Source organism: Microchirus variegatus (genome assembly GCF_963457635.1).
Source record: "Microchirus variegatus genome assembly, chromosome: 22".
Lineage (NCBI taxonomy): Eukaryota > Metazoa > Chordata > Actinopteri > Pleuronectiformes > Soleidae > Microchirus > Microchirus variegatus.
Window position 1 is genome coordinate 19,885,818 of NC_139823.1, and position 25,000 is coordinate 19,910,817.

Genomic DNA, 25,000 nt, shown 5'->3' on the forward strand with positions numbered 1-25,000 from the left:
CTGGTTGCAGCAGGTTGCAGCAGGTGGCGCTATGCGCTCGACTCGCATGCTTTTTCACATGCTGATGTTTTCTGGCCGGGTCTCTTATCTCGCGTATGAAGTTTCGAGCAGATCGGTCAATGTACGACAAAGTTACAGGCCAACTTCCTGTTTCATGGCGGATGGTCGAAATTCGCCAATATTCCGATGGTTGCAGTGGCCACGCCCTTTTGAATCTGCGAGACCTGTCGGTAACTTTTCATCTTTGATGCGTCTAGTACACGTTGACGTGGTACTTTATGCTGGTGCGATTAACGAGCCCAGAAGAGTTCGTTCATTTGCGAAATTCATCAAGATGGAGACCAAATTCATAATGGCTGACTTCCTGTTGAGTTGAGGCCTTGGAGCCTTTAGACTTTTTTGATCGTCTTGGGCAGTGGCATGTTACTACGAGGTTTGGTGAAATTTGTTACTTAGTTTCACCGTTGGGGGGGGGGGGGGGGGGGGGGCGCTAATGAGCCATTTTGCAAATTCCGATTGGCTACTTTGGCCACACCCTTTTGAATCTGCGCGACTTTTAGCTCACTTTTCATCTTTGATGTGATGACATGAAACATGCAAATTCAAAATGGCTGACTTGCTGTTGAAGGAGGAGGTGTTAAAACCAGCTTATTTATGAATTATATCCCAATATTCTGTCGTGATACTGCAAAAACACCATTTGTCACGATGTTTCAGAGAATCTTCTGAGAACTGGGTAACAGGGGGCGCTCTGCACCCTGACCGACATGTCAATGTAGTGTTTAGTTTTCCTTAAAACAACAATTTTCCCCCTAAAAGTATAAAAGTGCACTCAGTGTTTACCCCTCACAATTAAACCACATGTATGATGAAAAACGAGTTTACCCTTTAAAAAACAAATGTTTCTAAAGCTCTTTTATGTCCAGTGTGTGATAGACGTGGATGTGTTGTCTTTCAGGTACACAGTTCCTGAGAGCAACATTTGCACAAGAACACAAACCCTTCAGAGGAAATTACTGGACCACAAGGTTATTTTTAAAGCTTTTACTCTCGTCTGTCAAACACTTGAACCTGCTTCTTTTTCATGACTAAATGTTCATGTATTTCCTGTTTGAGTGTACGTTCCTGGACTGAGGGTACGTCTTCCTCTTGGTTTTCAACAGGAGGTGATCGAAGGTGTCGTGACGTGGAAGGACTTTGATTCGCTCACCTTTAAATGTCTCTCCGACAAACCTCGTCTCATCACCGCGGGCTGGAGCAGGTAGGGCTCACGTGGGATTCAGACAGAATTTAAAAGTCAACAGGCAGACGTTTAGGTTTAAGCCTTAAAGAAGACATCTGAGGGAATGAATCAGGACTGTGTAGAGATTTCTTTATTTAAAACAGGTCAAATAACAACATGAAAGGAGAGTAGACCTTAAAAACATCAACGTATAAGTAACATATAATCTAATCTAAGACGTCAACCGCTGCACCTGTGTCCTCACTGTCGTCCTCTAAGACGTCCACCGCTGCACTGTGTCCTCACTGTCCTCCTCTAAGACGTCCACCACTGGACTGTGACAAAGTCCCAAAAACCAAATATGAAGAAAACGTCAGTGACGTCAGTTTTATAAGAATGACAAATAAACGATCAGAAGAATCAGAGACGCCAAAGAGATCAATGACAACCAGTTGACCTTCACCTGCCTCAGTTCTCTGCACTGTCTCACTAACTAACTAACTCACTAACTCACTAGTTATCTATTTAACTAACTAACTGACTGACCCACTAACAAACAAAGAGTCAATAAAGTCTCTAACTGCTGTGTTCGTGTGTCACACAAACCTTCTCTGGTGAAATCTTCACTGGGACAACACCAACACCATTTCTAATGTATGGAAACATGGTGTGTGTGAAAGTGTGTGAGTGTGTGTGTACGAGTGTGTTAGTATCAGGGTCAGAGAAGGACACTTGTCCTCTGTCCCAGTCCAGAGTCACTCTGATCTTCTGGATCTTCTTCTGCAGCTGGAGATCAGATCCTTTACGTGGTGACTGTTCATAGTATTTATCTTCAGAGAACGATATCACCCATAATCCAGACTTTATGTCTTCTCCTTTCCTCTGGACAGACTCTAAAACACCAACTGTCCACCGTTTATTGTCTCCAACATGGACGTCCCAGCTGTGAGTTCCTGAGTTAAAACCCTCAGATCCCAGGACACTGCAGTAATGATCAAACCTCTCTGGATTATCAGGAACCTTCTGTCTGGCTCCTCGTCTCACACTGGTCAGATCTTTAGACAGGATGAGGTTTGGATGAGCAGTGTTTTGGTCCAGAACCACAGGACTGTAGGAGACCACGTCCTTCATCTTGTTCCAGATGTTGAAGGTCAGGTTGCCCAGGTGTTTGGCCTTGTCTATCAGAGCTCCTGAGTGCAGCTGTGGAGGCTCCAGCGGGGGGCGCTGCTGCACTCTGTCCAGAGCAGCCTGGTAGTTGAGCAGGAAGGAGAAGTCTTCAGCTCTCAGCTCGTCCTCTGTGGCTCTGACTGTATCTGATAGGACTTGTCTCTCTCTGCTCAGAGCCTCCATCTTCTCCTTCATCATGAGACTCTTCTGCTCCTCTTCCTCCCTCAGTGCAGTCATCCTGGTCTTCTCTTCTTCTTCTAGAAACTGATGAAGCTTCTTAAACTGCTCCTTCATCCGTGTCTCTGTGCGTCGGGCCTGGAATTTAATGAGTTCTGCTGTTTGATCAAACTTCACCTGAACTTCTTCCAGACTCTTTAAGTTCTTCTTGAAGGTCTCCAGAGTTTCCTGAAGGTCCTTCTTCTGTTGTTGTGCAACTTCATCGATGGGTCTGAACTTGTGGCCGCTGTGTTTTTCTGAATCTCTGCAGACGAGACACACTGGCTGCTGATGGTCCAGACAGAAGAGTCTGAGTTTCTCTGAGTGTTGACTGCAGAGATGCTCTGAAGACCTCTGAGCTCTGTCCTCTAAGAAGGTCTCTGTAGACCTCTGACCTCTCTCCGGTAAGAAGGTCACTGAAGACCTCCGAGCTCTCTCCGGTAAGGTCACTGAAGACCTCCGAGCGCTCTCCTGTAAGAAGGTCTCTGAAGCCCTCCGAGCGCTCTCCGGTAAGGTCACTGAAGACCTCCGAGCTCTCTCCGGTAAGGTCACTGAAGACCTCTGACCTCTCTCCGGTAAGAAGGTCACTGAAGACCTCCGAGCGCTCTCCGGTAAGGTCACTGAAGACCTCCGAGCGCTCTCCGGTAAGAAGGTCACTGAAGACCTCCGAGCGCTCTCCGGTAAGGTCACTGAAGACCTCCGAGCGCTCTCCGGTAAGAAGGTCTCTGAAGCCCTCCGAGCTCTCTCCTGTAAGAAGGTCTCGCATGTGTTCTTTAAAACCCGGTTACACAGTGGGTCCATTGGAGACCATTTCTTGCAAACAGGACATTCTGGAGTTGGTTTGTCTGTCCACCATCTCTTCACACAGTCTTTACAGAAGCTGTGGCTACAGAGCAGAACCACCGGATCTCTGAAGACCTCATGACAGACGGGACAGCAGAGATCCTCCTCTAATCTGGAGGCCATTTTGTCTGAGAGAGAATCTGAAAACAGAGCAGACACAGAGTGGTCAGACACAGAGTGGTCAGTCACATGGTCAGTCAGGACTCCGTCCTCCTCTACTGACATGACTTTAATGCGGCCATCATTCGTTTTTCAAAATAAAATGAAAAATAACAACGTATAAGTGTTTCCTGTTTTGCCAGTTTTTATTTTTCCATCCAACACAAGCCACGTGACCCAAAGTTTGCATAACCCGGAAGTGACCTGTGTTGGCGATAAACAATAGCGACTATAATTTGATTGATAGAGAATCCAGCCTAGACTGTTGTTTGGGTATGTATGTAATCTGTAAATGAAATGTGCAACGAGAGCCGTGATGAGGAGAAGTCAGCTAAACTGTCTCTGGAACAGGTCTGTTCAGGTGATCAAGCCAGTAGGTTCAGTACTTTTTGGGACTGAACTTCACCATTTAGTTCCCTCCATTTAGATAAGTTGCTGCTGTGAGGTGGTGTTTACTGTGATGTGACTGTTAAAATGGCGTCCATGACATTGATCTCCTAGTCTTGTCGATTGGAGTCAAGGTGAGTGGAGGCCTAGGTCATCAACATGCACAGCGGTTCAGAGAGGAACCACTAAAAAGAAAGAACAATCTATTTTGGCAGACAGGGCTGCAGCAGTGGAGGTGTGCTCCCAACTCCGCAGTAAAACAACAATAACAAACGTTAAGAGTAATTAAGCAAAATGGGCGGAGGAATGGAAGCTGGCGGCCGCAGAGTCTCCATCTCGTTTCTGCAAGAATGTGTGGTTAGACTAAAAAACAAGTTCTCACTCGGCCAGCGAGTTTGAAGCTGGCACAGCTTCTTCAAAAAGGGCGTCGTTATTGTGGCATGGGATGAGAGCCACATCCCAGAGGGTGAAACGTCTGTGTCTTCTCTGTGTGTCATCAGTAGAATAATAAGAAACACTTTTACACTTTGTGCCCTCGATAGCTTTTAAACCACTGCGTTCAAATCAGCTGCTCCTGAATGTGAAGTGTGCTGATATTCTCTTCTTTACGTCCATTCTACTCAAATGGTCCAAACCAAGCACTCCTATTTACGGGTTTTCAAAATAAAGTTACATTTAGAGCGATTTATTTGCACATTTGTCATACTATCTAAGAATTACTTGTGCGTAATGAACAACAGGTCAATAGATAATTGTTTTTTAATTTCAAACACAATGACAACTTGAAAAGGAGTAAACGGAGGTATAAACTTATTTTAACTTGAAAACTGCTTTTTGCACTACTTTTAACCTTTGGAACTACTTTTTATGGAGCTGCTGGACAGTTGAATTTCCCTTCGGGGATAAATAAAGTACTATCCATCTATCTATCTATTACACAGCTCTCGATGGAAAAATCCAAACCAGACAAACGGGAAATGCTCGTTAATCTGTTCTTTCATTTTTCATTTTAATTTGAAAAACAAATGAAGGACTGACACGCAGTGATAGTTTTAGTCAAACTCACCTTCAGGGTGTGGTCACATGGACGAAGCAGCAGCTTCTTCTCTCCTGGAGCTGGACTGTATGTTTCTTTGTGGTCAAAGTTAATCTGATCTTCAGTCTGCGCCTGTTTCACTCACTGACCACCACTGACTGTTTCTCGCTTCATGTCAGGTGAGTCAGGTGAGGAGGCGGAGCCTGGAACACAGGCAGGGTTTCATTCCACAGATTCACTGAGACACAAACGAAACAGAAGTGATATTAACACTGATAGCAGTGTTTGTACAGTTAGTAGTTAGTACAAGCCACTTCCTGTTTTGTGGCCAAATTCAAAATGTCCGTTCAACTTCCTGTTGAGTCAAGGTTATGTTTGTAGACGTGTTCAGGGTCGGTCTCTTGTGGCACGTATGAAGTTTCAAGTCAACCGGTGAATGTACTGCAAAGTTAAAGTGCACTTCCTGTTTGGTGGTGTGGCCACACCCTTTTGAATCAGTGAGACATTTTGGTAACTTTTCATCTTTGACGTGTCTCGTACAAATTGGCAAAAAAAAAATTTAATTGGTACAATTAACACGCTCAGGTTAGTTTGTCCATTTACAAAAAATCGGCCAAATTGGACGCCAAATTCAAAATGGCCGACTTCCTGTTGAGTTGAGGTCATGGTCTTGATTTACTTTTTTGTTCGTCTTGAGCGGATATACGTTTCTACCAAGTTTCGTCAAATTCGGTGCAACTGAGTTTCACCTTTGGGGGCGCTCATGAGCCATTTTTGCAAATTCCGATGGTTGCTGTGGCCACGCCCCTTTTGAATTTGTGCTACCTTTTGGTAACTTTTCATCTTTGATGTGTCTCGTACAAATTGACACGTTTTTGGTACGATTAACACGTTCAGGCGAGTTTGTCCATTCACCAGATATCGGCCAAATTGGACACCAAATTCAAAATGGCCGATTTCCTGTTGAATTGAGGTTATGGTCTTGATTGACTTTTTTGTTCGTCAAGTTTCGTCAAATTCGGTGCAACTTGGTTTTGGCGAGTTCTGATTTTCTCGCCAATTTTTTGTGTTTTTTGTAACGTTTTGTGTCTCAAATTGTCTGCTTTTGTGTGTGTGTGTGTGTGTGTGTGTGTGTGTCCTGCAGGTCTGTGGACTACAACACAGACGTCCTTCCTCTCACTGGTCCTCGTCCTCTCTCTGCTCCCCTGGACGATGTCTCAACACTCATGGACAAAGAGTGAGCATGTCACACACACACACACACACACACACACACACACACACACACACACACACACACACACACATTCTTGTACTTGCTGCATACTGAGGACCAGCATTTCCACTTTATAAATCAACACAATTACAAATATCTACTTCATGAACAACATCTACAAAGAACTACTGGTTCGATTACCATAAAATGTCTGCAGGTGGAGCCCCAGAGCAGAAAGGGCTGGAAATTTTTTATTTTTTATTTTTTTTTTTTTGGTCCAAAATTTGACAAAAACGTCATACTATACTATGTCGACCAAAATTTAAAAAAAAAATGTGACCAAAAAATGTTGGTCCAAAATTTGACAAAGCCATCGTACTATACTATGCCGTTCAAAAATTTGAGAAAAAAAAATTTTGGTCCAAAATTTGAAAAAAACGTAATTCTATACTATGTCGACCAACATTTTTAAAAACATTTGGTCCAAAATTTTTGGTCCAAAATTTTTGGTCCAACATTTTTGGTCCAACATTTTTGGTCCAAAATTTGACAAAAACGTCATACTTTACTATGTCGACCAAAATTTAAAAAAAAAATGTGACCAAAAAGTTTTGGTCCAAAATTTGACAAAGCCATCATACTATACTATGCCGTTCAAAATTTGAGAAAAAAAATTTTTGGTCCAAAATTTTGAAAAAAACGTAATTCTATACTATGTCGACCAACATTTTTAAAAACATTTGGTCCAAAATTTTTGGTCCAAAATTTTTGGTCCAAAATTTGACAAAAACGTCATACTTTACTATGTCGACCAAAATTTAAAAAAAAAGTGTGACCAAAAAATGTTGGTCCAAAATTTGACAAAGCCATCATACTATACTATGCCGTTCAAAATTTGAGAAAAAAAATTTTTGGTCCAAAATTTGAAAAAAAGGTAATTCTATACTATGTCGACCAACATTTTTAAAAACATTTGGTCCAAAATTTTTGGTCCAAAATTTTTGGTCCAACATTTTTGGTCCAAAACTTTTGGTCCAAAATTTGACAAAAACGTCATACTTTACTATGTCGACCAAAATTAAAAAAAAAAATGTGACCAAAAAATGTTGGTCCAAAATTTGACAAAGCCATCGTACTATACTATGCCGTTCAAAAATTTGAGAAAAAAAATTTTTGGTCCAAAATTTGAAAAAAACGTAATTCTATACTATGTCGACCAACATTTTTAAAAACATTTGGTCCAAAATTTTTGGTCCAAAATTTTTGGTCCAAAACTTTTGGTCCAACATTTTTGGTCCAAAATTTTTGGTCCAAAATTTTTGGTCCAAAATTTGACAAAAACGTCATACTTTACTATGTCGACCAAAATTTAAAAAAAAAATGTGACCAAAAAATTTTGGTCCAAAATTTGACAAAGCCATCATACTATACTATGCCGTTCAAAATTTGAGAAAAAAAATTTTTGGTCCAAAATTTTGAAAAAAACGTAATTCTATACTATCGACCAACATTTTTAAAAACATTTGGTCCAAAATTTTTGGTCCAAAATTTGACAAAAACGTCATACTTTACTATGTCGACCAAAATTTAAAAAAAAAGTGTGACCAAAAAATGTTGGTCCAAAATTTGACAAAGCCATCATACAATACTATGCCGTTCAAAATTTGAGAAAAAAATGTTTTGGTCCAAAATTTGAAAAAAAGGTAATTCTATACTATGTCGACCAACATTTTTAAAAACATTTGGTCCAAAATTTTTGGTCCAAAATTTTTGGTCCAAAATTTGACAAAAACGTCATACTTTACTATGTCGACCAAAATTTAAAAAAAAAATGGGACCAAAAAATGTTGGTCCAAAATTTTTGGTCCAACATTTTTGGTCCAAAACTTTTGGTCCAAAATTTGACAAAAACGTCATACTTTACTATGTCGACCAACATTTTTAAAAACATTTGGTCCAAAATTTTTGGTCCAAAATTTTTGGTCCAAAATTTGACAAAAACGTCATACTTTACTATGTCGACCAAAATTTAAAAAAAAATGTGACCAAAAAATGTTGGTCCAAAATTTGACAAAGCCATCATACTATACTATGCCGTTCAAAATTTGAGAAAAAAATTTTTTGGTCCAAAATTTGAAAAAAAGGTAATTCTATACTATGTCGACCAACATTTTTAAAAACATTTGGTCCAAAATTTTTGGTCCAAAATTTTTGGTCCAAAATTTTTGGTCCAAAATTTGACAAAAACGTCATACTTTACTATGTCGACCAAAATTTAAAAAAAAAAAGTGACCAAAAAATGTTGGTCCAAAATTTGACAAAGCCATCATACTATACTATGCCGTTCAAAATTTGAGAAAAAAAATTTTGGTCCAAAATTTGAAAAAAACGTAATTCTATACTATGTCGACCAACATTTTTAAAAACATTTGGTCCAAAATTTTTGGTCCAAAATTTGACAAAAACGTCATACTTTACAATGTCGACCAAAATCGAATTCTATACTATGTCGACCAAAATTTTCAAAAACATTTGGTCCAAAATTTTTGGTCCAACATTTTTGGTCCAAAATTTGACAGAAACGTCATACTATACTATGTCGTCCAAAATTTGAAAAAATCTTTGCCAAAACATTTTTGGTCCAAAATTTGACGAAAAACTCATACTATACTATATCGTCCAAAATTTGAAAAAAAAAATACCCAAAATTTGACAAAATGTCATACTATACTATGTCATCCAAAATTAGAATTTTTTATTTTTTTTACAAATTGAGTAAAGCATGTTATAGCAACCTAAGGAACAAAGTGACCTCACTTTGTTGGTTAAAAACCCTCATTGGTCCTCAGTATGCCGAACAAGAACACACAGCCTTACTCTCATTGTGTGTGCAGGTGTGAAGGCTCAGGAGTGCAGCTCACACCAGCCATGATCAGAGCCCAGTTTCTACCTGGAGACGCTCTCGTCTCCCGTAGCAACCGAGCAGCAGCAGCAGCAGCGAGCAGGTATGACGTCTGCGTTACTAAGACTGGAGATTATTCACGGCAGAGATTTAGTTTGTAGGCACCAGTAAATGTGTTTAGCAGTAAAATCAACATGTTATTGTTTTTGAGGAGGGAGCGTCGTCATAAACGGGAAGTTAATCCACGTTTAGATTGTGTCCCAGCTGTCCTCGGTGAAAGTGACCAGTCCACTTTAATAAACAAACATTTATACCTTTTAATGTTGTTATTTTAACATGAAATAATGTGTTTATTGTGTGTTTAGCTTTGTATTGATAACATACCGTTTAATGACACAAACTTTGTCCTTTTAAGAACAGAAATATAGACTTAAACTTTGTCTCCTGCAGGAAAATAATATTTAATATAATATTTGTGAGTGTCTGTTCTACCTGTGTCTTTTTAATATACATATATATAACAGGAAACTGAAGTCTGTAAACCACTCACTATCCCGTACCAAAGCCCATGGAGAAAATCTGTGATTTTCAGCTCACAGGGACACAGGAGCTGCTGGTCCTCTGCTGCCTCGTGTGGTCACTTTGTGTCACTGAGTTAAGTCTAAAGTAAATATTTTAAAAGCTGAATTCACTAAAATCAGTCATTGTAAGTAAGTGATGGAGGCAGCAGTGGATCAACAACACCTGTGAACTCCTGTGTGCTGTGATGTTAAAATCACTGATTTACTCTATGGACTTTGGTGTGGGAGAGTGAGTGGTTTACAAACGTCAGAGTTTAGCCTGCCATCAGCGTAAATCTCTGATATTTGAGAACATAATCATGTCTTTATCTCACTGTTAGACAGACTTTGCGACACAGAGCGTCTTTATGACTTTTATATGTTTACAGGGACACAAACGTTGTCCCTCTCAGGACGTTTTAAGACGTCTCACATGTCGCCGTTAAATGTTGTTGTTGAAGGCAGCAGACGGAGGTTCGGGCGGAGGCGTCGCGCCGACGCGGCTTTAACCAGATGGGACGGCGAGTCACGGCGAGGCTGAAGCAGCTGCGAGACGCCGACCGTGCCGCTCGTCCACCGCGTGGCGACCGTGAGGAGGCAAAAACACCAGCACACTCTGACAACGTCAACACGTGATTCACACACACACATATATTTATATATATATATTTATATACAACATGAAGAGACTATTATGTGTAAGCCTTCACACACTTTCCCCACAAAATCCTGGACTATTGTAATCCCTCCGGCTACTCTCAATCTGTACATATGCTCCGGTACATAATCCCATGTTCATTTTAAAAAAACTGTGATAAAAAAACCAAAAACAAATTAAACCTCGCTTTGTTGCACACGACTGCGTTATATTTACACACAGAAAACACAAAGAGCGCTAATCTGAGTCAGATTAGCCTGATATTGATGAGTATTTAGCGTCTAATTCGTGTCATTGGCAGAGTGTAAATCTCATGCTGGCAGGGCCTGAGAGTGTGAGCTCACTGGGATGTAACCCACCCGCCTCTAGGGGGAGCTGTGGCTCCAATCAGACCTCCCTGTCTCTGCCGGGAGCTGCACATCTTCACTGTCACGTGACCTCACAGGCTTTTATATGAAAGCACAGAGCAGCGAGAAGTCCATTGAGAAATCTCTGCATTATTTACTCTCTTTTTTCTACATACACACATACACATCTATATATATATATATATCTATATATATATATATATGTAGATATATTATATATAGAACTTTCTCTATGTGTGTGTGTGTCCAGGATAATACAGTATATACCATAAAGCTGCATGTTTAATTGAAGCCGCAGCAGTGATATACTGTTAATAAGTCATAGATGGTGTAATAATAGTAACTGAAACGTGTGTGTGTGTGTGTGACTGAGAGGAAATGAAGAGGTACAGTAGAGCAGTGTTCTCCCATTATTGCCTCTGTAATTTATTCACTCTGCGACCAGTGAATCGAGACTCGACAACATGGAGAAAAACACATTTTACCCACTGACCGGATTAAAAATCTACGTCTGTTTGTGTCTACGACGTCTTTAAGAACACGTTCACGTATTTATCTTCACTGTTAGACGGACTTTAACAACAGGAAACTGAAGTTTGTAAACCACTCACTCTCCCACACCAAAGCCCATAGAGAAAATCAGTGATTTTAGCTCACAGGGACACAGGAGCTGCTGGTCCTCTGCTGCCTCGTGTGGTCACTTTGTGACACTGAAGTATGTCTAAATTAAATATTTTAAAAGCCGATTGTTATAAAATCAGTCATTGTAAGTTAGTGATGGAGGCAGCAGTGGATCAACAACTCCTGTGAACTCCTGTGTGCTGTGATGTTAAAATCACTGGTTTACTCTATGGACTTTGGAGTGGGAGAGTGAGTGACTTTGGTGTGGGAGAGTGAGTGACTTTGGTGTGGGAGAGTGAGTGACTTTGGTGTGGGAGAGTGAGTGACTTTGGTGTGAGAGAGAGAGTGACTTTGGTGTGGGAGAGTGAGTGACTTTGGTGTGGGAGAGTGAGTGACTTTGGTGTGGGAGAGTGAGTGAGTGACTTTGGTGTGGGAGAGTGAGTGACTTTGGTGTGGGAGAGTGAGTGACTTTGGTGTGGGAGAGTGAGTGACTGGTGTGGGAGAGAGTGAGTGACTTTGGTGTGGGAGAGAGTGAGTGACTCTGGTGTGGGAGAGTGAGTGACTGGTGTGGGAGAGAGTGAGTGACTTTGGTGTGGGAGAGAGTGAGTGACTTTGGTGTGGAAGAGAGAGTGACTTTGGTGTGGGAGAGAGTGAGTGACTTTGGTGTGGAAGAGAGTGAGTGACTTTGGTGTGGGAGAGTGAGTGACTTTGGTGTGGGAGAGTGAGTGACTGGTGTGGGAGAGAGTGAGTGACTTTGGTGTGGGAGAGAGTGAGTGACTTTGGTGTGGAAGAGAGAGTGACTTTGGTGTGGGAGAGAGTGAGTGACTTTGGTGTGGAAGAGAGTGAGTGACTTTGGTGTGGGAGAGTGAGTGACTTTGGTGCAGGGAGAGTGAGTGACTTTGGTGTGGGAGAGTGAGTGATTTTGGTGCAGGGAGAGTGAGTGACTTTGGTGTGGGAGAGTGAGTGACTTTGGTGCAGGGAGAGTGAGTGACTTTGGTGTGGGAGAGTGAGTGATTTTGGTGCAGGGAGAGTGAGTGACTTTGGTGTGGGAGAGTGAGTGATTTTGGTGCAGGGAGAGTGAGTGACTTTGGTGTGGGAGAGTGAGTGATTTTGGTGCAGGGAGGGTGAGTGGTTAAAAAATCAGTTTTTCCTTGTTTCCCTGAAGTCAATCCCTCAGACAGTGACTCGTCCTCCTTGTGGACAAAGTGACAATAACCATTAAGAACAGGACGCTGCTCTCCTCGCTTTTAACTTCACACGTTCTGTTGAATTACACCAAGACACTTGGCGAGCGAGGGGGGGGGGTTTGGGGGGGTTGGGGGGGGTTGGGTGAGAGTCAGCTGACATGACGCGGTCGCTCGGTGGTGAAGAGGCGACAGTTGTGGCCTCGCAGTGACGTCTCATTTAGACTGGGGGTTTTCACCCTGTCATCAAAGACACGCTTTTATAGCGTCTTTCATTGTTTTAGTTCACTTTACAAAACAAAAGACGCGTTTTTATAGTGTCTTTCATTGTTTTAGTTCACTTTACAAAATAAAATACACTATTAGTGAACTAAAACAACGAAAGACGTCTTTCATTGTATGCGTTAACGCTTCAAAATAAAATACACGTGTGTACGATATACTACGTTGTTAAAAACATAGGATTTTGCGTTGGTGTTGTGATGCAGAACAAACACCGGAAAAGAGATTAGAGAAGATGTTCAGATTAAGGCAGATTAAACTAAGGAAAGTATCTGCGATAATTCTGCATCTGTGTACGATGTGAGATACACTTGTGCGGCTGAAGTCGCGGTTGTTGATGTTTTCAAAACGCCAGGTTTTTCTGGGAAGGTTTGAAATTGTGAAACTTGAGATTTCTTAAGCGGAGAGAATGAGGTTAACACGGATTATTCCACAAATATTAATGATAGAAGGACAGACCAACACATGCTCACATGGTGTTGTATGTAGAACACTCGGCGTTTGTCAGAGCGTAGAATGGTGGTCTTTGGTGTTGGTGCAGCTCTGTCTTCATATGGAGAGTAAAAAGTGCACAGAATAACCTTTAATCTGCTCCTCTCTGCATATTTGCCGTGTTAATGCGCCGTGTTTTCAAATGTCAGGGTTCGTCGACCCCTTGACTTCGCTTCAGGCGTCGCAGAATCACCGGATTGTGTGAGTTTTCTCCCGAGCAGAGAGTGAGGAACGTTATCACCTTTAGAAAAAGAGTTCTGCTTCGACCTGAGCGTCCTCCAGGCATCAGGGAATAACACTGAGACAGAGACACTTTCACCATTTATCATTTACATGCTGATTTTCACCAACGTTCCTATTATTTCTACAAAATAAAAGACACATTTTATAGTATCTTTCATTATATTAGTAGTCTCTTCAAAAAAAAAAAAGACATTTTTATTGTATCTTTCATTATATTCTTAAACTCTTCAAAATAAAATACTAATTTTATAGTATCTTTCATTATATTAGTAAACTTCAAAATAAAATACACAGTTTTATAGTTTCTTTCATTATATAAGTAATCTCTTCAAAATAAAATACTAATTTTATAGTATCTTTCTTTATATTAGTAAACTCTTCAAAATAAAATACACATTTTTATAGTATCTTTCTTTATATTAGTAAACTCTTCAAAATAAAATACACATTTTTATAGTTTATTTCATTATATTAGTAATCTCTTCAAAATAAAAGACACATTTTTATTGTATCATTATATTAGTAATCTCTTCAAAATAAAAGACAGTTTTATAGTTTCTTTCATTATATTAGTAATTTCTTCAAAATAAAAAACACATTTTTATTGTATCTTTAATTATATTAGTAAACTCTTCAAAATAAAATACACATTTTTATAGTTTATTTCATTATATTAGTAAACTCTTCAAAATAAAATACACATTTTATAGTTTCTTTCATTATATTAGTAAACTCTTCAAAATAAAAGACACATTTCTTGTGTCTTTACAAAATAAAATACATTGTTGTTGTCAGTCTCTGTGGAACATTTTTAAATCTTCTGTTTTTCTTCAGGCGACAACAAACCAAAAATATGTTTCCTATCAGTGTGTGTGTGTGTGTGTGTGTGTGTGTGTGTGTGTGTGTGTGTGTGTGTGAGTGTGCAGTGTAGCGTTAAATAGAGCGACGACACAAACACAGAGACAGTGTTTGAGTGTTTGAATCCTCTGTCGTTTCTGTGCAGGGAATAAAAAAAATACTTGTGTTCATGTTTCATCAGGTAAAAAGATCAAGGGCAGGAAAATCAAGAGTTTTCTTGGTTCTGAATTTAACATCGAGTTGAGTTTCATCACAGAGGAAAACATGTTTTTAGTTCATCTAAAAATGACCTCCTTAATCCAAAAAAACAGATTATCTCCTTAATTTAGAAAAGTAAGATTATCACCGTAATCCCAAAACATAAGATTATCTCCTTAATTTAAAAAGTAAGATTATCTCCTTAATCCCAAAAATAATATTATCTCCTGAATTTAAAAAGTAAGATTATCTCCTTTATTCCAAAAAAGTAAGATTATCTCCTTAATCCCAAAAAAGTATGATTATCTTCTAAATCCCAAAAACTAAGATTATCTCCTTGATCCCAAAAACTAAGATTATCCAGATGTAAAAGGCTGCTGCACATCATTGAAGTGAACTGTGCCTTGTGTGTGTGATGTGTTTACTGCAGCTCACCTGCTGCAGGTGACGTTAATGCTCTTCTTCTCTCATGTATTTAAAGACGTTTGTTACTCACGTCTCACGTCGTCTGTTTGGCCTCGAGGGTTCGACGACGTCGCAGAGACTTTAACCTCCACGCTCTGAGTCAGATTAGAGTTAGACTAACATGAGCAGAGACAAAGACTGACTTTAACCTCCACGCTCTGAGTCAGATTAGCAGATTAACATGAGCAGAAACCTGAGGACAAATATTTAATATCACTGTTTCAACAAATCCACATTTAAGAAGCTGAAAACACTGTAGATTCACTGTGTCATCGATCAATTGATCGCTGATGATCGGCTGCAGCGTGATGTCAATATGTGGGAATACTTTAATTTAAGCTCGATATAGAGCTGACTGAGTGTGTTTGTGTGTGTGTGTGTGTTTGTGTTTGTGTGTGTGTGTGTGTGTGTGTACTCTGAGGAGGATTAAGAGCACAGTTTTAATCTCAGATACAGATTATGTAAGAGCGCTGTCACAGACACCGTCCATGGTCGTAGAATTCCTCTTTCATTTCTTTGTGTTTTGATTGAAATTTTCAAAATAAAAGCTGTCACTTATTTTCCCACACGTGACAGAGACGTGACGTCCTCATATGTTAATGTCCTCATTAACACGTTCACACTCACCGATGAACACGTTACATTTTTCTATAAATGTTTCATTGTCTTCAAAAAGCTCTCGTTGTTTTTGTTGAATCCAGTGAGACTTGGCTCCATTCCGTGCTCCTGATCCAGGTTTTCTTTAGTCCACTCCTTCAGCCTCTGGACTTCAGAGTCCTGGTGTTTTTCTCATGGTTTGTTTACGGTTTTAGTTTCACTCACTTTACAAAGGGATTAACTTTACAAAGATTAATTTTACAAGCGTAACTTTACAAATAGATTAACTTTACAGAGAGATTAACTTTACAAAGAGAAACATTACAACGATATAAATTTTACAGAGATTAAAATTACGAATAGATTAACTTAAGAAAGAGATTATCTTTACAAATACAAACTTTACAAAGACAAACTTTACAAAGAGATTAGCTTTACAAGTAGATCAACTTCACACAGGAATTTAACAAATAGGAAACTTAGTAGTTAGCCGAGTCGTAACATTAGTAGATAGATAACCATAACTAGTTAATGATAGATATTGAGTTAACGATAGTGATCTAGTCGTGATCTCTATCTATGACTCTGTTCCTGGTTTATAGTTTTATGTTTGGACAGAATAATAATGTGATTGTGACGACGGTCCTGACAGCTGCTTACTGTGTGTGTGTGTGTGTGTGTCTGTGTGCGTGTGTGTGTGTGTGTGCGTGTGCGTGTGCGTGTGCGTGCGTGTGTCTGTGCGTGTGTGTGTCTGTGATGTTGTCAGCGGCATCCTGGGTAATATTATATCATATTGTTTTGTTTTTCCTGTCACTGTCTGAGTTAGTTTAATTTCAAATCATCTCTCTCTCTCTCACACACACACACACACACACACACACACACACACACACACACTCACACACACAGTGAGAATAATCCCTGGCCTCTGTTCACTCTCTCTCCTGAGCAGATGTGTCACTCATCGTGTGTGTGTGTGTGTGTGTGTGTGTGTGTTCCTGTATGTGTACCTTTGTGAGGACCAGGGAGTGAGGACAGCTTATTGTCACAAGTTGAAAGTGTTTTTTGTGAGTTAAAGACCTGGTTTTAGGTTTAGGTTTAAGACTCTACGACGTACATGCTGTCTGTGAGCGTCCTCAGTAAGACTGCTGTGTGTGTGTGTGTGTGCGTGTGTGTTATCACCATCCATCATGATATTCACTTTACGGAGCAGATCACACACTTGATCAGATTAAATATCGATTTCCCCTCCACACACACACACACACACACACCCACCCACCCACCCACACGCACACACACACACACACAGATAATGTCAGGTACACAGATGGTCTATACACACAGATAAAGGTCCAGTATGTAATACCTGACCTCCACTGTTGACCATCATGACAGTTGCTGTCCCGTCAGTGTCCTGTAGGTGTCTGTGGTCTGGTCAGCTCCAGCTCCAGCTCCTGGTCCTCAGCCTTTAGTCCTGTTGTTGTTGTTTTGTAAGGCTGTATGTTACATATTAGACCTTTAGAGTAGACTCCTGTAGTCCAGGTCCCAGACGTCCTCTCTCGTTGACTTCCCGATGATCAGAGTCTCTCTGGAGCTCTTCCTGAGCTCATTGTGATGCAGATCACACGTCTGATGTGATGTGAGGCAGCAGCTGCACTGATGCTCACTTTAGTTCATGTCTGATCCAGGACCTGCTGGTGCAGCTCCCAGCAGGCCGAGGGGCGTCAGGGATTCCCCTGGTGCAACCTGGGAAATGAATTTGAAATAATCCTTAAGCCTTACCTTTAAGAAAGATATGTGATCTTTGGTCAAGTGACTTCAGGTCACGTACGTTTGTGTTAGATGGAAAAATCAAAACACAATCTAACGTTAAAAACTAAAAGTGAGTCGGGAAAAATCCATCAGAGAGAGGACACGAGTGTGAGGACAGAGTGTTTGTGTCCTCGTGACAAACACTCTGTCCTCACATCAATACTGCAGTCAATTATCCTCAAGTGGATCTGACATGGAGGTCCTTTATTTACACATGTTTATAATTACTCCTGTGTGTGTGTGTGTCACAGTCTGTGACACTTGACAGGGGCACATTTCCTGGTGTGTAATATATTTTAGCTTGTTGTTTGGACATTTCAGCCTCATTTAGCTTGTTGTTTGGACATGTTAGCTTCTTCTAGCTTGTTGTTTGGACATGTTAGCCTCTTTTAGCTTGTTGTTGGACATTTTAGCCTCATTTAGCTTGTTGTTGGGACATGTTAGCTTCTTCTAGCTTGTTGTTTGGACATGTAAGCCTCTTTTAGCTTGTTGTTTGGACATGTTATCTTCTTTTAGTTTGTTGTTTGGACATGTTAGCTTCTTCTAGCTTGTTGTTTGTACACATTAGCCTCTTTTAGCTTGTTATTTGGACATTTCAGCCTCATTTAGCTTGTTGTTTGGACATGTTAGCTTCTTCTAGCTTGTTGTTTGGACATGTTAGCGTCTTTTAGCTTGTTGTTTGGACATGTTAGCTTCTTTTAGTTTGTTGTTTGGACATGTTAGCTTCTTTTAGCTTGTTGTTTGTACACATTAGCCTCTTTTAGCTTGTTATTTTGACATTTCAGCCTCATTTAGCTTGTTGTTTGGACATGTCACCCTCTTATAGCTCATTTTTTTGGCATTTTGCCTTTTTCAGATTTTTTGTGGTTGTCATTTAGCATTTATCTGTTTTAGTTTTGATATTCCATGCTCCTTTAGCTCATTGTTTAGCATCTTTCAGGTTTTTTGGTTTGCTATTTTAGCATCTTCAAGCTCATTGTTTTCCTTTTTTTTTTTATCATCTTTTCACTTATATTTTTGATCTGTCATTGGCATCTTTTGTCTCTTTCTAAGACCAAACATGTCTTTTTATTATTGTTTCTGGCGTTCTGACTCTGGTTATGTGAGATTTGGCTCCTCTTCGGTTTTTAGGGTCGTACAATCTCGACAACAACAGAACACTCGCTGCTGTATTTCCTGCAGGAACCAGGCTCTGCGTGGAAGTGATGAGTGCTATCTGTCTTGTTGGGTGTTGTTTGTCGGCTTCAGATCAGCAGCTCGTGGCGGCTGCTGCTGCGGCTGCTGCTGCTGCTGCTGCTGCTGCTGCTGCTGCTGCTGCTGCTGATGCTGCTGCTGATGCTGCTGCTGCTGCTGCTGCAGCAATCTTGTGGGCGAGTGAAAGACAACAAGTGATGTTTTCATGATGCAACCGCAGCATAACGTGGGTTAGCACATCATCAGCAGCTCAACGCTATCTTTCATTTAGCTGTTATTTACTCAGCAGTTCAGCCTCAGGGTGTGTGTGTGTGTGTGTGGGTGTGTGTGTGTGTGTGTGTGTGTGTTTCCACAGTACACACACTTGTCATTTCAAGTAGAAGAGGCTCATTTCTAAACAGTCGGACAAAGCAGAGGCTCCTTCTTTTCAGGGATTTTCTGATATAAATGTAAACTTTGGCCAGTTTACAGCTGTACTCGTTCCTTTTCTTTTTTATTCCATGTTTTATTTATTCCAAACAAACTATAAATAAGATATAAAGTGCATCACTCAGTGGACGCTGCAGGAATCTCCTCAGGAGAAGTCTAGACGCAGGTCACATTTTAGAAGCTTTTATAGCCGCGGACGCTGCGTTTCATTATTGTTTTATATGACGCTGGAAAAAAGACACGCGGCAGCAAAATGGAAAACATTTAAACCTGCACTGCACTCAATATTTATGACTCCACTGAAAACTGTGGCTTCGGGACATTTTAGCATCATTTGTTTTCCGTCTTCAACTCATTTAGGAGCAATTTAGCTTCTCGTGCTACTTTGTTTTTGTAATTTAGCATGTTTTAGTGTTTACTGAGTGTTTTGGCATTAAAAACAGGTTTTATACATAGTTTTAGCATCTTTTACCCTATTGTTTTGGCATATTAGCTTCATGTAGCTCAGAGTTAGAGCATTTTATACACATTTAGCTCTTTGTTTTGTCATTTTAGCATGTTCTACTTCTTAGTTTTTATATTTTAGCGTCTTTTAGCTGATTGTTTTGACATTTAGGTTCTTTTAGCTTGTTCTTTTCAACAGTTAGAGCATTTCATACACATTTAGCTCTTTGTTTTGTTATTTTAGCATGTTCTACTTCTTAGTTTTTATATTTTAGCATCATTTAGCTGATTGTTTTGACATTTAGGTTCTTCTAGCTTGTTTTATCCAACAGTTAGAGCATGTTATACACATTTAGCTCTTTGTTTTGTCATCTTAGCATGTTCTACTTCTTAGTTTTTATATTTTAGCATCATTTAGCTGATTGTTTTGACATTTAGGTTCTTTAAGCTTGTTCTATCCAACAGTTTATACACATTTAGCTCTTTGTTTTGTCATTTTAGCATGTTTTACGTCTTAGGTTTTATATCTTAGCATCTTTTTAGCTAATTATATTTGTCATTTTAGCTTCTGCTCACTCAGTGTTGTTACGTTTTAGCATGTTTTAGTTTGTTTAGATTGTTTTTGTATTTCCGCGTTTTGTATCTGCCTGTTTTGGTACGTTAGCTTCTTGTGGCTAACAGTTTCAGCCTTTTATATATTATTAGCTCTTTGTTTTGGTATCTTAGCATGCCTTACGATCTTTTGTAAGCATTTTAGCTTCTTTTAGCTCACAGACTCAGCGCTGTGTTTAAATTGGTGCATTTTACGGTGAGTTTGTTTGTATTTTGTCCGTCCGCGGCGCTGAACAGCAGGTATCTTGGTTAAAGGATTAGCCGCTTGAATGAGTTGAGCTTTTATTTTTGAAACGGCTCATTATCGGGAAACAAAGACGAACGGACGTTTGTCTCATCAGACTCCAGCTGAGGTGTTGCTTTTGTTTTCCGCTCTCTCTCTGTTTGTTATTCACATTCACACTGAAAAAACCCACATTAATTGGCGTTGACTTTAAGCGACGCATCACAGCGGCGCGTGACAGAAACATGGAGGGAACCCAGCCACGGGCCGCGTTCCAAACGTCTCCTCCTGCCATTTTGATTTTGCACGTTTCCTCCTGCCAACAACAGTCGGCAATTAAGGCGTGTCACCGTCGAGGAAGACGACGGAGGAAGAACTCTCACACTGAGGCTCAAGCCTCAATTATCACCTTCTCCTCCTCCTTCACTCCCTCCCTCACCCTCTCACCCCCTCCCTCACCCTCTCACCCCCTCCCTCACCCTCTCACCCCCTCCCTCACCCTCTCACCCTCCTGGTAATTATGGTCTGGATTCTCTCTCTCTCTCTCTCTGCCGCGTGTGAACGCAGACAAACAAACTAACAGGATTATATTCATGCAGAGGTTTATTACCACACTTTAGCAGAATGAGCTGCACGCGGTAACCACGGTAACCACGGTAACCACGCTAACCCTTCAGCCCGAGTGGCGTCTAAATATGGCTGCGCGGAGCCTTTTTTCTTCTCGTCGCAGGTGTTTGAGGTGTTTGTTCAGCTCGCGCTTCTTTAACGTCAGATCTGATGTTTGATTGTCTTTGAATTAAATGAAAGAGGAAATAGAGTTTTTTATGAAGCTCAGTCGCTGCAGGCTTAAGAAATAAAGACACGAGTCCATTTCCTCCAGTAAAAACCTGATCACTTTAATAGTAAACGTCTGCACTGGAGCTACCGTTAGCTCTTTATCTCTTTCTCTATCTTTTTGTCTTTAGCTTCTTTTATCTTTTAGTTTTCTTGGCGTTAGCTCCTCTTTGTTTTTGTCATTTTAACAAACTTTAACTCTTTATTTTCACGTCTTTTTTTGTCCGTTCTTTGAACCACGCGGTGGTGCAGCGGTTAGCATTTGTGATATAGGTAGAAAAATAAGGTTAGTAACAGTAACAGCAGTAACAGCTTTTCACATCATTTATTTAACACAGAGCAACAACATCACCCAGTTTGACTCTTTTCTAATTCATGTTCCTGTCTTTAAAAGTCAGGAAACCTGGCTAAAATAAAAGCTTCTTTTGTTTGTGTGGCTCTGAGCTCTGAACAGTCAGGGACACAGTTCTGCAGCAGACGCCAGAATCAGACTTGGCTTAAAGTCGAGTCCATCTGCTCACCCACGTTACTCCAGGGTCTGTTTTTAACTGAGACTCTAAAAAGAGGCTCAAAGGTTCAGTGGAGAGTCGTCTGTGAGGGAATCAAACGACGTGGCCTCATGTAAACGTTCAATGTCATTTAAAGGTAACATGTCCACAGGGCCGGCACAGGCCTTTACAAGGCCCGAGGGCTGCAGGGGCGGGGGGGGGATTAACGATAATATCTGCTGATTCACACAGATTATTTTTATTAAAATGACTGTGTTGAGACACGAGATGAAGACGAGAGAGATTAACAGTTACCACGTCTTTATCTTCACTGTTTATAGACCACTCACTCTCCCACACCAAAGTCACTCACTCTCCCACACCAAAGTCACTCACTCTCCCACACCAAAGTCACTCACTCTCCCACACCAAAGTCACTCACTCTCCCACACCAAAGTCACTCACTCTCCCTGCACCAAAGTCACTCACTCTCTCACACCAAAGTCACTCACTCTCCAACACCAAAGTCACTCACTCTCCCACACCAAAGTCACTCACTCTCCCACACCAAAGTCACTTACTCTCTCACACCAAAGTCACTCACTCTCTCACACCAAAGTCACTCACTCTCTCACACCAAAGTCACTCACTCTCCCTGCACCAAAGTCACTCACTCTCCCACATCAAAGTCACTCACTCTCCCACACCAAAGTCACTCACTCTCCCGCACCAAAGTCACTCACTTTACCGCACGAAAGTCACTCACTCTCCCGCACCAAAGTCACTCACTTTCCCACACCAAAGTCACTCACTCTTCCACACCAAAGTCACTCACTCTCCCACACCAAAGTCACTCACTCTCTCACACCAAAGTCACTCACTCTCTCACACCAAAGTCACTCACTCTCTCACACCAAAGTCACTCACTCTCTCACACCAAAGTCACTCACTCTCTCACACCAAAGTCACTCACTCTCCCTGCACCAAAGTCACTCACTCTCCCACACCAAAGTCACTCACTCTCCCACACCAAAGTCACTCACTTTACCGCACCAAAGTCACTCACTCTCCCGCACCAAAGTCACTCACTCTCCCACACCAAAGTCACTCACTCTTCCACACCAAAGTCACTCACTCTCCCACACCAAAGTCACTCACTCTCCCACACCAAAGTCCATAGAGAAAACCAGTGATTTTAACATCACAGCACACAGGAGTTCATTGCAGTTGTTGATCCACTGCTGCCTCCATCACTAACTTAACTCAGTGACACAAAGTGACCACACGAGGCAGCAGAGGACCAGCAGCTCCTGTGTCCCTGTGAGCTAAAATCACTGGTTTTCTCTATGGGCTTTGGTGTGGGAGAGTGAGTGAAGAATATAAATCAGGTTTAAATCTACAATATTATAATATTTTATAATATATATTATTTTCTAGGTCCACTTTAAAGACTTTTCTGTTGTCACTGAACATAAAATCTGAGTCTTTTATTTCACACCTTCGTTCTTCTTATTTTTTAACCTTTGAAGGAGAGACGAGGGTTTTTCGGGGGATAATTCCCCTGGTGTTATCCTCCAGTTATCCTCCAGTTATCCTCCAGTTATCCTCCAGTTATCCTCCAGTTATCCTCATCACTCTCTTTTATTCTCTCTCTCTCTCTACTTCAAAATCACAGAGTTGGAATCCCACAGTTTCTCTTGATAAATATAATCAAACGTGGCCGTTGTTTTTATGCAAATGAGTCGTCACGGCGTGTAATTATTGGCTGAAGTGTCGCTCAGAGTTTCTGACCACATCTCAACGTGAACTTCTGCTGACAAGCGTCGTCACAGATCCTCGTGTTTTTTATGCAAATCACCTCACATTTAAACATAATTATCCACTGGAATGTCTGTGTTTTTTCCTGTCAATCAAAGTATTTCAGTGAATCTTAATGAATCCTCGTTCTTTCATGTAAATCACTTCACGTTGAGTGTAATTATTCGCCGACACGTCGTCACGCTGCTTCTGTCAGTCATCCAGTTTAATCATGTTTTTTTTTCACTTTGTCGTGAATATCTGACCCCGTATCAGCCATTAAAGCTGCAAACTGCGCACTCGGCCAGCAGGTGGCGCTATGACCTTGACTCAGTCTCCATGTGCTGATGTTTTCTGGCCGCGTCTCTCGTCACGTCACGTTGGAAGTTTCGTAAAGATCGGCGAATGCGCGACGAAGTCACAGCCTACTTCCTGTTTTGTGGCAAAATGGCGGCCAAATTTAAAATGGCTGACTTCCTGTTGGGTGAAGTTGGTGTTGTAGACGTGTTCAGCGTCACAGAACTCAATGATTGAGTGAATATTTGCAGCTTCAGTGTGATTTCAACGTGGTAAAATAAACTCTTTGCAGGTTTATTTGTTGAAAAGTCCGTTTCTATTCAGATGATACACGAGGGAGTTTCTCTGAAAAGTGAAAATATTCACATTTAAGAAGCAGGAACTTGTTTTAATGACTCAGAAAAATAATTAAAATAGTTAAATATTTACATTCTAACAGAAAAGACAGAATAAATAAACAATAATGAATGTTGAATATTTTATTACGTGGTATTTAATTTAATATTTAAGTTTTCACTTTTCTTTAAAAAACGGTTAATAAAATATCAGCAGCAAAGAAGTGATGAGTGTTAAGAATAAATGAATGAATGAATGTTTAGAAGTTTAAATTTCTCTGTGACTGAAACATCAAATGTCTTCATTATAACATGAAATACTTCAAAATAACAAAAATTACCCTGAATTAACATTTTCTTACTTGAAATCATAATCTATAATCAGAAGATATTATATATACATATATACATAAAGAGTATATATATACTCTATATGTATATATATAAAGTGTATATATATATATACATATAGAGTATATATATATATATATATATATATAGAGTATATATATATATATATATATATATATATATATATATATATATATATATATATATATATACATATAGTGTATATATATATATATATATATATATGTATACATATAGTGTATGTATATCTATTTTCAAACCTGACATACTCTCAGGTCGTCATCGTCCTGTCGGAGCAGAAACTGTGATTATGGATGTGGTCGTCATGGAAACATCAGTCACACTTCACTGTATCGAGTGATGGAGAAAAAACAACATTCATCCTCTCACCCTCTCATCATCTCATCCTTTCACCCTCTCATCCTCTCACCCTCTCATCCTCATCCTCTCACCCTCTCATCATCTCATCCTCTCATCCTCTCACCC

The 25,000-nt window shown here is 40.3% G+C and overlaps 1 protein-coding gene across 1 annotated transcript in view; it reads left to right on the forward strand.

Annotated features, from left to right (window-relative positions):
• cfap221 (cilia and flagella associated protein 221) overlaps positions 1-10,344 on the forward strand; it is a gene marked incomplete at both ends in the record, with an annotated part of 27,439 nt that extends 17,095 nt beyond the window's left edge. Inside the window, 4 exons of the mRNA XM_083908749.1 lie at positions 959-1,028; positions 1,164-1,261; positions 9,141-9,251; positions 10,170-10,344. Of these exons, the coding sequence (XP_083764875.1) occupies positions 959-1,028; positions 1,164-1,261; positions 9,141-9,251; positions 10,170-10,344 (454 nt within the window). The remainder of the gene's footprint in view (positions 1-958; positions 1,029-1,163; positions 1,262-9,140; positions 9,252-10,169) is intronic.
• Between the last annotated feature and the right edge of the window lie 14,656 nt (positions 10,345-25,000).